The 12,729-nt window shown below is 45.5% G+C and overlaps 1 protein-coding gene across 1 annotated transcript in view; it reads right to left on the bottom strand.

Moving 5' to 3' along the window:
- The window catches only part of Cep95 (centrosomal protein 95), a 31,985-nt gene that overhangs the window by 10,908 nt on the left and 8,348 nt on the right, over positions 1 to 12,729 (bottom strand). The window contains exons 5-8 of the mRNA XM_051158917.1: positions 8,501 to 8,606; positions 5,527 to 5,642; positions 3,011 to 3,136; positions 2,038 to 2,231 (exon numbers count right to left, since the gene is read on the bottom strand). Of these exons, the coding sequence (XP_051014874.1) occupies positions 2,038 to 2,231; positions 3,011 to 3,136; positions 5,527 to 5,642; positions 8,501 to 8,606 (542 nt within the window). The remainder of the gene's footprint in view (positions 1 to 2,037; positions 2,232 to 3,010; positions 3,137 to 5,526; positions 5,643 to 8,500; positions 8,607 to 12,729) is intronic.

Raw genomic sequence — 12,729 nt, 5'->3', positions numbered from 1 at the left:
GGCCAAGATATTAAGTGCTTTGTGCTGAACAGAGAGAATATGGGATTGTTTTTTTCTTTATAATTTGTAACTAGTTAGTTAGGGATATACAGCTTGGGGCCAGACATTTATGCCTGAATTCACAATTGTGGTGCAGCCTCAGACAAGGCATTAACTTCTCTAGATTAGCTTTCCCAGGGAGTGCAGCACCTACCGCACACCCACTTTGAGGAATATATTATCTAATGCCCTTTCAAGCACCCAGAACTGTGGCTGGCAAAAAATAAATGTTCTATATGTATTGGCTCTAGTTTTCCTTATGCTTTTCTTGTCCGTATCTTCCTAGGGTAAGAGCATACAGGGAGATGCAGAGGTCAGCATTTATTTTTTTCTTTCTTTCTTTTTTTTTCTTTTAATTTAAAAAATTAATTTTATCAGGCCCGGCGCTTGCCTGTAATCTCAACATTTGAGAGGCAGAGGCAAGCTGATCTCTGTGAGTTCTAGGCCAGCCTGGTCTAGGACAGCCAAGGCTACACAGAGAGACCCTGTTTCAGAAAAAAAGAAAGAAATACAGAAATAATAATAATGATGATGATAATAATAATAATAATAATAATAATAATAATAATAATAATAATAATAAATTTTATCACCAGGTGGTGGTACACACCTTTAATCTCAGTACTGCAAAGGCAAAGGCAATTCGATCTCTGAGTTCAAGGCCAGCCTGGTCTATAGAGTGAGGTCCAGGACGGCCAGGGCTACACAGAGAAACCTCATCTTGAAAAAACCAAAATAAATAATTTTATTTTATGTATGAATGTGTGCATATCTGTGCAACATATGTGTAGAGTCCAGAAGAGTGTGTCTGTTCTCCTGGGTGAGTTAATGAAAGTTGTGAACTGCTCTGTGGGTACTGGGAATCAAATCTGGGTCCCCTGGAAAAGTAGCCACTACTCTGTTTTGGTTTTTTGAGACAGGGTTTCTCTGTAGCCTTGCCTATCCTGGACTCACTGTGTAGAGCAGGGTGGCCTTGACTTCACAGCACTCCGCCCGCCTCTGCTGTGCCAGCTCAGCCAGTGCTCTTCACTGAGCCATCTCTCCAGCCCTGGTTGTTTTGTAAAAGACGGTTTCCCATAGCTAAGGATGACTGTGGATGTCTAATCTTTTTGCCTCTGATCCTGAAGGTTGTAGGCGTGCACCACCACACAGGGTTACCAAGTGTTAGGATGTTGTGTATTCTGGGTGGACATTCTACAGGACAGCCAGGGCTGTTACACAGAGAAACCTTCTCAAAAAAACCAACCAACTAAACAAAAAAATAATTTAATAAAGATAAAAAGATGTCGCCAGCCCACTGGGGTCAATCTAAGTACGATGTATAAGAGATGACTCTAAGCATGATGTGTATAATGTGCCTTTATCCTCAGCCCTGGAAAGGCAGAAGCAAGCAGATCTCTATCAGTTCAAGGCCAGCTTAATGTAAAAAGCAAGTTCCTGGCTATTTGGCCAGGATTACACATAGTAAAAAGAAGAAAGATACTTTGTGGTTTTTTCTTTCTTTTCTTTTTTCAGGTTTTTTTGACACAGGGTTTCTCTATGTAGCCTTGGCTGTCCTGGACTCATTTTGTAGACCAGGCTGGCCTTGAACTCACAGATATGCCTCCCTCTGCCTCTTGAGTGCTGGGATTACAGGTATGCACCCCCACGCCCAGCATTTTTTCCTTCCTCTCTCTCTCTCTCTTTTTTTTTTTTTTTTTCCATTTTTTTGAGGGTAAGAGTCTCAGTGTATAGCCTGAAATCCCCATGATCCTTCTCTTAGCTGCCCTAGGGCTATATTACAGGTGTGTGTCATCATGCCTAGCACATACTTTGATTAACCATTTGACAACCATTTTAGCAGAGACCTCTTTAAGTAGATGGACTGGTAGGGCTTGGGTTACAGGTCAGTGGGATTGTATGTGCTTAGCATATACAAGGCTCTGGGTCCATTTGGCAGCAGCAAAAATAAGTAATATATGGGCTTCTAGTTAATTATAAGAAGACCTTTCCACTTACCACAGAGAGTGCTGTAAGCTCTCCAGAGATCACTGCAGGTGGGTAGTGACTTGAACGGAGGAATTCCTTCCCTATGGGCCAAGGTGCTCGAGGCTCAGAAGGATGGTAGGGGGGGTGTAAGGGAATGGCAGCGCGGATCGGCTCTCCTAACTTCCTGGCACTTGTAACCATTCTCACAGAAGGAGTTTCTGCTGCTAAGAGAAATTAAAGTGGATCTTTCGATGGAATCCTTGAAAATGAATGATTTTACATATACACATACAAACATCTTGACACATACTAAGGGAATTTATGTGTAACATGCTGAGGATAAAACCCAGGGTCTCGTGCATCGCCAAGTTCTTCTACTGAGCTATAGCCCCAGGCCAGGAAGAGGGTCTCACTCTACAGCAGCCTTACTAGAATTTACTCTACATTCCCGGCTATCTTCATATAGACATCGGTCACGAGGCTCAGTTTAGGAATGTATTTTTTAATTTAATTAAAACAAAGCACATGGGCTGGCAAGATGGTTCAGCAGGTAAAGGCGCCTGCTTCCAACCCAGATTATCTGAGTCCAACCCCCAGGATCTACAGTGGAAAGAGGCACCTAATTTCTACCCATTGCCCTCCAACCTACATATAGGCACTGCAACATACACAGAGACACACACATGCATACACGCGGACACACACGTGTGCATGCGCGTGCACAGGAGGGCGCGCGCGCGCACACACACACACACAAAGCTACAGTATCATAAAGAACTAAAGTCCCGGGGCTGGAGAGATGGCTCAGCGGCCAACAGCACTGACTGCTCTTCCAGAGGACCTGGGTTCAATTCCCAGCACCCACATGGCAACTCACAACTGTCTGTAACTCCAAGATATGACACCCTCACGCAGACATACATGCAGGCAAAACACCAATGCACTAAAAATAAAGAAATTAAAAAAAAAAAAAAAAAAGAACTAAAGTCCCATCACAGCTCACCTTCAAAAGCTGTCCCAGTCTTGGATAGAAAGCCTGTTGAGCCAGGGTCCAACACTTCCTCATGTGGTTTAATGCTTGGTGAGGCCGAGGTTTTCCAAGACTGTAAGTCTATAGAATTTTGAGCACCTGAGAAAGAGAATATTAAGGCTAAAGTCTTAAGCTATCAAAGAAGTTTGCTAAGTACATGAAAAGAGAAACAGCATGTTCAAAGAATACACTGTTCCAAGTGCTCACGATACAGTTACCTACGACACCTATTACATAGTAGGAGGCAACACTCCACAGGCTGAGTGCACTTTTATCAAGGCAGCATTAGTTTGCTTTAGGAAAACAGGTGCCAGAGGTACAGAGATGCTGCTGTCATGAACTTGGGGTTGTGGTTAAGTACCATTACCTAAAACCCAGGGTTCAGAGACTGAAGCCTAGATGACACCTGAATCTACTTATATAAGGAAGCTGCCCCTTCTATCACAGCAAACCTAAACACTGTGCCCAGTCCTTCTGTTTTGTCCTTGCCTTAACACATAGCCTGAATTTTTTTTTTAAAGACAAGATTTCTCTGTGTAGCCCTTGCTGTCTTGCTCTGTACACCAGGCTGTCTTCAAACTCAGAGATCCTCCTGTCTCTGCCTCCTGAGTGCTGGAATTACAGGCGTGTACCACCACACCTGTCCAGTTTTTCCTTATTATGTCTTATTAAGGTTACTGTTGCTGTGACGAAACACCATAAGCAAAAGCGACTTGGAAAGGATTTATTCCACTCACAGTTCATCATCAAAAGTAGTAAAGGCAGATTGAGGTGGGAGCTGATGCAGAGGCCATGGAGGAGTGCTGCTGTTGTCTGGCGTGCTTCTCCTGGCTTGCTCAACCTGCTTTCTTATAGAGCCCAGGATAGCTCCACCCACAATAGATAGGGCCCTCCTACATCAATCACTAATTAAGAAAACACTTCACAGGCTTGCCTACAGCCTAATCTTATGGAAGCACTTACCCAATTGGGGTTCCCTCCTCTCAGATGACTTTAGTTTGTGTCAAGTTGACATAAAACTAGCCAGCACAGTATAGAATAAAATGTCACAATACTCCTGCAACTCCCTAACCTTTTTTTTGTGCATAGGGTACCATGGTGCCCTATAAAGGCCAAAGGATAATTTGCATGCTCTGTCCTACTCTGTGGGTCCTTGGAATAGAACCCAGGTGGTCAGGCTTAGTGGCAAGGTGCCCTTACTGGATGAGCCATTTGGCTGGCTCTAGGCTGAAAATTTCCATTTATAGCATCTCAATACAAAAGTTTCAGGTTTTGCAGTTATACATTTTTCATGACATCTGATATCATAACCCATTTTAGACTCCTCATCCCTTCCCTCCTGTCTTTGGTCTGCGGCTGGAATGTCAGACTTAAATTCAGAGTGTTAATGCTGACAGGGACTACAGAGATGGCTTAGTCCAATTCTCTCATTCCACACCAATGAAAATCAAGTTCAGAAAAGGGCCTGCCTGTCCAAAGCCAATAGCTGTGAGAATGAAGGCCTCTTGGGTCTCAGTTTATTGTACTTATTTCCACAATAACTTTTTTATCATTCCATACAAAAACATACTCACTGCGGCCTCGTATTTTGCCAAGGTTTGACAGACTAAGAAAAACAAGAGTTTTACTCTTGTTGCTCCCAGTTGATCTTCGTGCACAGACTGTAAGCAGGATGAAGGCAGGCCCTGTGGCTGTTCCGTCCCACAGTGCCCGGCACAGGGAAGACAGGGGACCAGCCTTGATGGGTGAGCGTGACCTGGCTACTGTTCCAGGAACTCAGAGTTTACCCAACAGACTGGAAATTTCCATACAGTATGTGAATGGTGGTACAGAAAACACAGAGCAGGCCACACCACAGGAACACTGCCTCAGAGCCTGAGCCAGGTGGAGGCGGCTGGGCCCTGGAACATGAGCCTGCCAGTAATAGGAAGGCCAGATGGCACAGTGACAGCAGAGAAGAGTTCCAACTAAGACAGAGTGGCAGGTAGGTAGAATAGGGTACAAAGGCTGATGAGGCAGGGCCAAGTGGGGGGCACTACAGGAGCCCTACAGCCACTCTGTGAATAAGCAGTAGACTGTTGGACATAGAGCTGAAACTTTACTACCAGGAGTTATGAACTTGTTAGTTTAAACCACAGAAAAATGAAGTGAACCACTTCAGAAAATTATAATTGAGTATTTCAGAGTTGTGACTGAGCTCAAAGCTGCACCCATAGTTTTTCATATTATTTGTCGCACTAATTCTACGACAGCTCTGCACACACTTGCTTTGGCTTTCTCTGTGTCTGAGCCTGTGATTCTCACACAGCTGCAACGTTAGATATGACATCAGATGGCTGTTCACATTTAGTGGGCAGTGGCGGTATTCTGTGACTTCAATGTGAATGCTTAATTGGGGCTCCGTTCATCACAACTCTAAAACGTATGATTCTACATTTTTCTGTTTTTTGTGTTGAATGACAGTTGCTACTTAAAGTGTGTCTACTCACCATTACTTCTTAGGGAGAAGGTATGCGCGGTGTCTCCGAGCCTAATTATTTCACCTGTAGATTCAGCTTCAGCTTCATCCCAGGTGGGGGCCAAAGCATCAGACAACGAGGAACACCTGGAAAAGGTCTCGCATTCACTGTGGCCTTGACTACAGACAGCTGTTTCAAGCAGGGGGCTCGTCCTAGGTGCAAAGACCGGGGCTCTGGGTGTAGCCCAGTGAGTCAGCGCTTGCCTACCATGCTCAAGGCCCTTGGTTTATCCCCAGCACGGAAAGGAAGGATGAAAGGAAGATTTCAATTTGCTGTTTATCTGTTTGGTTTTGACTGCTATATGCAAGGTGAGAACAGCTGCGTGAGTCAAGACAGCAAACCCTGGTGAGCCTGGTGTCCTGGAACTCATTCTGTAGACCAGGCTGCCCTCAAACTCACAGAGATCTACCTGCCTCTGCCTCCCAGTGCTGGGATTAAAGGCGTGTGCCACCACCACCTGGCTGACTCAAATATTCTTAAGGGCTGGGGAACAGAGTTCAGTTAGTGGGGTGTCTAGCCTATCATGCAGAAAGCCCTGGGTTCAATTCCCAGCACTGAATAAAACTGGGCATAGTGACGCACGTCTGTAATCTAGTACTTAGGAGGTAGAGGCAGGAGCATCATAACTCACAGTAATCATCTTTGGTACATACCAAATTCCAGACCAGTCTAAGCTATAAGAGTCTCAAAGAGGGCTGGAGAGTGGCTCAGAGGTTAAAGGCACTGACTGCTCTTCCAGAGGACCTGAGTTCAATTCCTAGCAACCACCTGGTGGCTCACAACCATCTGTAATGTGATCTGATGCCCTCTTCTGGCATGTAGGTGTACATGCAAGCAGAGCTATTGTATACATAATAAATAAATAAATCTTAAAAAAAAAAAGTCTCAAAGAAAGTATCCGTTTATTTACTTGTTTGTTTATTTGTTTATTAAGACAGGGTTTCTCTATGTAGCCTTGGCTGTCCTGGAACTTACCCTGTAGAACAGGCTGGCCTCAAACTCAGAGATCTGCCTGTGCTGGGATGAACCCTAGTGCTGGGATGAAAGGTGTGCTCCATCACACCCGACTAGATTTTTATATTTTTTCTTCCTGTTGCTTTTTGTTTTTAATTCTAACAGTGAAAAAGTCAAAATTTTCATGGATATGGTAACACAAACCAGCACTTAGAAGACTAAGGGCAGGAAAATGGCTGCGAGTCAGAGGCCAGCCACTACGGCTACATAGTAAATTCAAGGAGGCCAACACAGGGAACATGGTGAAACTACCTCTTTAAAAAATGAAGTAGGATTCGGGTGTGGTGGCATACACCTGTAATCCCAGCACTCAGGAGGCAGAGGCAGGCGGGTCTCTGTGAGTTTGAAGCCAGCCTGGTCTACAAGGTTGAGTCCAGGACAGCCAAGGCTACACAGAGAACCCCTGTCTCGAAAAAACAAAACAAAAACAAACAAACAAAAGGAACACTTGTTCTTGCTGGACTTAGGTTCAAGTCCCAGCACCCACAGAGAGGCTCATAACTGTAAGTAATTCCTGTTGAGGGATCCAAAACTTTTTTGAGACAGGGTTTCTCTGCATAGCCTTGGCTGTCCTGGACTCACTTTGTAGACCAGGCTGGCCTCAAACTCACATTGATCCATCAGCCTCTGCCTCCTGAGTGCTGGGAGTAAAGGCATGTGCCACCATGCCCAGCTTTTTTTTAGGTTTTTTGAGTCAGGGTTTCTCTGTGTAGCCCTGACTATTCTGGAACTCCCTTTGTAGACCAGGATGGCCTCAAACTCCAGAGACTCCCCTGCCTCTGCCTCCTGAGTGCTAGGATTAAGGGTGTGTGCCACCGCTGCCATCACTGCTGCCTCCCCCCACCCATACACCAACCAGCTTTAAAAAAAAAAATGTAGAACTGCCAAGTGTGGTGGCACACACCTTTAAGCCTTTAATCCCAGCACTTGGGAGGCTGAGGCAAGCAGATCTGTGAGTTCTAGGCTAGTGAGCTACAAGTAAACAAACAAACAAATAGTGAAAAGAATTAAGTATTGGTATGTTAACCATATGCCTTTAATCCCAATAGTTAGAAGACAAAGGCGAGAGGATCAGGAATTGAAGGCAAGCCAGAGGTACATAGGAGACCAATCTCAACAAAAGTCTACAAATGAACAATGGCAGGGAAAGGACAGGAAATTCAAGGGCTCACTTGTAGGATGTCTGGCTAACATGGATGAGACACTTACATTTGATCCCCAAAACCACCAAAAAGAAAAGGGGAGAAAAAGAACAAAGCAACAGAGCCAAAAACACACAAATGTTAACAAGAAGTTAATAATGTTTATCTTTGAACAGTAGATTTCATCTTTTTAAAGATCTTTAAAGACATTTCTGGGCCAGGCAGTGGTGGCGCATGCCCTTGATCCCAGCACTCAGGAAGCAGAGGCAGGGCTGTTTCTGAGTTCAGGGCCAGCCTGCTGTAAAGTTCCAGAACAGCCAGAGCTGGCGGAGGGGGAAGGCAGGAGGATCAGTTCAGTCACACTCAGCTACATAGTGAATTCAAGGCCAGCCCAAGCTACATGAAACCAAGTCACAAAAAGAAAGAGAAAAATTGTCACTCAAGGGAAAATTAAAAATTAATAGTAGTTAAAATTGAGAATTAGCATTAAATTATTAGATGTGGTTCAAAGTTCTTAAACTCCTGCAGAAAGCACTCGGAAGACAGAGGCAGGTGGATCATTGTGAGTTCGAGGCCAGCCTGGTCTACAAAGTGAGTCTAGGACAGCCAAGGCTACACAGAGAACCCCTGTCTCAAAAAACAAAACAAACAAACAAAAAACCCTCCCTCAGAAAGGCATAAAGCATTCCCATTAGCCTTTGGAGAGCACCATTAGCGTGTGCGGGCCTTAACCTTAGAGGGTGGAGAGCTTAACCTGTCTGAGGAAATTCACAGGCGTTGTACTCTACCTCCCCAAAGACACTCTTTTCCATGATGACTTGGACTCCTTGATACTTTCTAGCTCTTCCACGGGTTCTTCTCCACAAGAGTCTTTAAAATACTGTTCAGTTTCACCTGTTTAAAAAAGATTAAAAGAAAAAAGATAAACATGAACACTACTAAGTGGATGCCCCAGGCTGTCCTGAGCCGGAGTGAAATGATAGAGCAGCAAACACCCACCGCCTGTAAGGAGTCTCCTGGGACAGCAAGGGACAGCGCGTCTCCCAGCCCCGTCCAGCCCCACTGTTCAGCTAGACTTGCATACATTTTACATCCCTCCATCTGTAAAGAATATCTGAGGCAAAGTCAGAGCGAGAGCACGGTTGTGCCAGCATACTTCAGGTTCCAAGACAGCCATGCCTTAGGCTAAGAGACCACATCGTGGCTTGGATAAACACTGCCATCCCTTACAGCCACTTCCACCAGTGGCAGGATGAGTGCAGGAGACAGGTGGGTGACTGATCACCCCTGTGTACTTTGCATGTCCCCCTTGCAGCACTCACCCCCATTAGTGTCTCCCTCCACATTCACAAGGCAGGTTCCTATACCGCTGGCTGACACACGCTGGTGCACTTGCTCTTCGCTAACCATCCCACTAACCCTTTACAGCCTTCAGAAAAGAAAACACACTGAGATTGAGAGCTGGGTGGAGTGTGGCACACCTGTAACCCCACACTGGGAAGACTGAGGAAGGAGGACCAGGCACTGAAGGCCAGCACTGGCTACTCAAGGTCCTGCCTGCCTCAGAGAACAAAAACCAAACACCCAGAGAGCATCAGCAATACAGCAGGGGTAGAGCTGGGCGCTGACCCCCAAGTCTGACTTCAAGTCTTCAGCGGTAAACAGTAATGCTAGGCCCAGTGCAGCTCAGGTGACATGTGTTTCCTGGTAATGCTAATTGGAACTTGGGTTTTGGGTTTTGGGTTTTTTGGGGGGAGGGGTTGGATTTTTTTGTTTGTTTGTTTGTTTTGGTTTTTTTGGTTTTTCAAGACCGGGTTTCTCTGTGTAGCCTTGGCTGTCCTGGACTTGCTCCACAGACCAGGCTGCCTCGAACTCACAGCAATCTGCCTGCTTCTGCCTCCCAAGTGTTGTGTTTAAAGACGTGCACCACCACTGCCTGGCTAACTGGAACTTTAAAGAATCTGATTAGCGGCCGGGTGTGGTGTCACACGCCTTTAATCCCAGCACTTGGGAGGCAAAGGCAGGCGGATCACTGTGAGTTCAAGGCCAGTCTGGTCTACAAAGCGAGTCTAGGACAGCCAAGGCTACACAGAGAGACCCTGTCTTGAAAAACGGGGGGGAAAAAAAAAAAAAAAAAAGAATCTGATCAGCTCCAGGTAATAGAGCCAAATAAATACACTTTGGGCCTGTGAAAAAATGCTGTTTGTCTAAAGTGTTGTGCACTAGAGCCTCTCTCTGTGACAACTCAGCCCACCACCAACTCCCCCCCCCCCAACAACCCTCAGCTTCCAGCAGCACCACTCACATGGGGCTCTCCGGTCTGCGCTCTTGCCGTCCCTGTGCTGGTGTGAATGGGAACGGCCCCCAAGGGCTCCTGTAGCTAAATGCTTAGTCACCAGGGAGTGTCAGTATTTGAAAGGATGAGGAGGATGAGGAGACAGGCCTGTGGGAGCTTGTTGGAGGAAGTGTGTCACTGGAGATAAAGTCCATGCCAAGCCGTGTGTGTGTGTGTGTGTGTGTGTGTGTGTGTGTGTGTGTGTATTAGGATGTAGCTCTCAGTTACTTTTCCAGCACCATGCCTGCCAGCTGCCATAATGATAATAGAATAAGCCTCTGAAGCTGTAAGCAAGCCCCTTATTAAATGTTCCCTTTTACAAGAGTTGCTGTGGTCATGGTGTCTCTTCATAGCTATAGACCAGTGACTAAGACCGTCCTCACAGCCCTCATCAACCAGGCCCTCGTCATCCCAACTCCCTGTGACCAAGCATTAAATTGTAAGGATTGCTTTTACCATTTCTTTCTTGTTTCTTTTCTTTCCTTTTTTATTTTTAGCTTATTTTTATTTTTTGGCCTTGAACCTACAGGGATCCACCTGCCTCTGCCTCCCTGGTGCTGGGACTAACAGTGTGTGCCTCCAATGCCTGGCTGCTCTTATCATTTAAATTAATCTCAATCTCTTTACTTAGTTTCTGCCTCTTAACCTTGTTAATTTTTTAAAAGACAAAAATAAATAAATAAATAAAATAAAAAGCCCACAGTGGGTCAAGGTTTGATGCCTGAGAACCCACCTACATGCACACGGTGGCAGAGATGCCCATCCATATCTGCGCGCACGCACGCGCACGCGCGCGCGCGCACACACACACACACAGCAAATCCAAATACCCCCGTTAGTCCTGCGTTAGGTGAGTCCCACCTGCCACTCACTCTCAGCATTCTTCCCAGCTCCTTTCATGGTTTATTATACCCATTTGGAGCTGTCTCCCTGACTTAAGTACAGGGTTCTTTGAAACAGCGAACATGGCATATGCTTCAACCTCCTGAAGCACACAGAGTAGCATTTAACATGTATCACACTCAAAATGCCTGAAATAAAGACGTTTCCAGTGTGCCGCAGCGCTCCAATCTCTTCTACAGCCTTTACATCTTTTTAGCTACGGATTTACAGTAGGGCACTCTAACCAGAGACTGGAGGGAGACTGGCAGCGAGTGCCACAGCCTCGAGGGAACAGCAGGGGACTTTGGAAGGATGGGTGTACCCAGGCATTTTGGTTGTTGTTTTTGTTTTTTTGAGACAGGGTTTCTCTGTGTAGCCTTGGCCGTCCTGGACTCGCTTTGTAGACCAAGCTGATGATGCACCTGCCTCTGCCTCCTGAGTGCTGAGATTAGAGGCGTATGCCACCATGCTCGTCTCAGGTGTTTTTGTTTTAATTTGTATTAGACCTCATGTTTATTTCTATTTCTCCTAAAACTTTCTGTTTAACTCTGCAATACAAGAACAGGTCATCATCAGCGGGGCATGGAGTCCAGGACAGCCAGGGCTACAGAGAGAAACCCTGTCTCTAAAAACCAAACAAAACAAGAACAGGCAGGTATTATTCCATCCACTGACAGTAGGATTGTTTACTTGTAAACTGTTACACTATAGCTTCTTGCTCCATGCCTATGTACAGGCCTGCGATCCCAGCACCACAGTGGCGGAGGCAGGTGGGTCTCCGAGGCCAGCTTGATCTAGGAGAGTCAGAGCTTCACAGAGAAGCCCTGTCCCAACCATACAAAACAAAATTCAAGGTCATCCTCAGGTACACAGTGAACTCAAGACTAACCTGGCTTACGTAAGACCCTGTTTAGCCAGCTCTCCCCAAAAGATAGCTTCCTCTTCCATAATTACAGGTAACAATGCAATGAAGGATCCCAAGCACTTAAATGTCTTTAATATCACTTTCTTAGGATGAGCTCCTAGATACAGAATTCGTCAGAGGTGAGAAAATAAGTTTAAGTATGGAAATACGGATCTTCAGTAAAGAAATTTCACATGTTAAGTCTGAATTGGATTACTCAATAAGTGAGATTAAAAATACTCAGAAAAGGCCGGGCGTGGTGGCGCGCGCCTTTAATCCCAGCACTCGGGAGGGAGAGGCAGGCGGATCGCTGTGAGTTCGAGGCCAGCCTGGTCTACAAAGTGAGTCCAGGACAGCCAAGGCTACACAGAGAAACCCTGTCTCGAAAAACCAAAAAAATAAAATAAATAAAAATAAATAAAAAAATAAAATAAAAAAATAAAAATACTCAGGCTATGGGGCTCGAGAGATGGCTCAGTGGTTAAAAGCACTGTCTGCTCTTCTGGAAGTCCTGAGTTCAAGTCCCAGGAACCACATGGTGGCTCACAACCATCTATAATGAGATCTAATGCCCTCTTCTGGTGTGCAGGCATACATTCAGGCAGAATACTGTATACATAATCTTGGAAAAAAAAAAAAATACTCAGGCTGGCTAGGAGTGATGATGCAGGCCTGTAATCCTAGCACTCTGAGAGGCAGAGGCAGGCAGAGGTCAGCCTGGTCTACAAAGTGAATCCTAGACAGCCAAGGCTACACAGAAACCCTATCTCAGAAAACAAAAACAAAAACAAAAAAACATTCAGGCTGTCACAAATGCCAGTTTAAGCTTGAGGGCGATGATGTACCAGTTTTCCCTGCTGATGCCTCAGTTACCGCCACACTTAACATGCATGATG

This window comes from Acomys russatus, chromosome 16 (genome assembly GCF_903995435.1).
Source record: "Acomys russatus chromosome 16, mAcoRus1.1, whole genome shotgun sequence".
In the NCBI taxonomy this organism is placed as follows: domain Eukaryota; kingdom Metazoa; phylum Chordata; class Mammalia; order Rodentia; family Muridae; genus Acomys; species Acomys russatus.
Note: the sequence above shows the minus strand (reverse complement) of the source record. Positions and strands in the feature narration are given on the sequence as shown.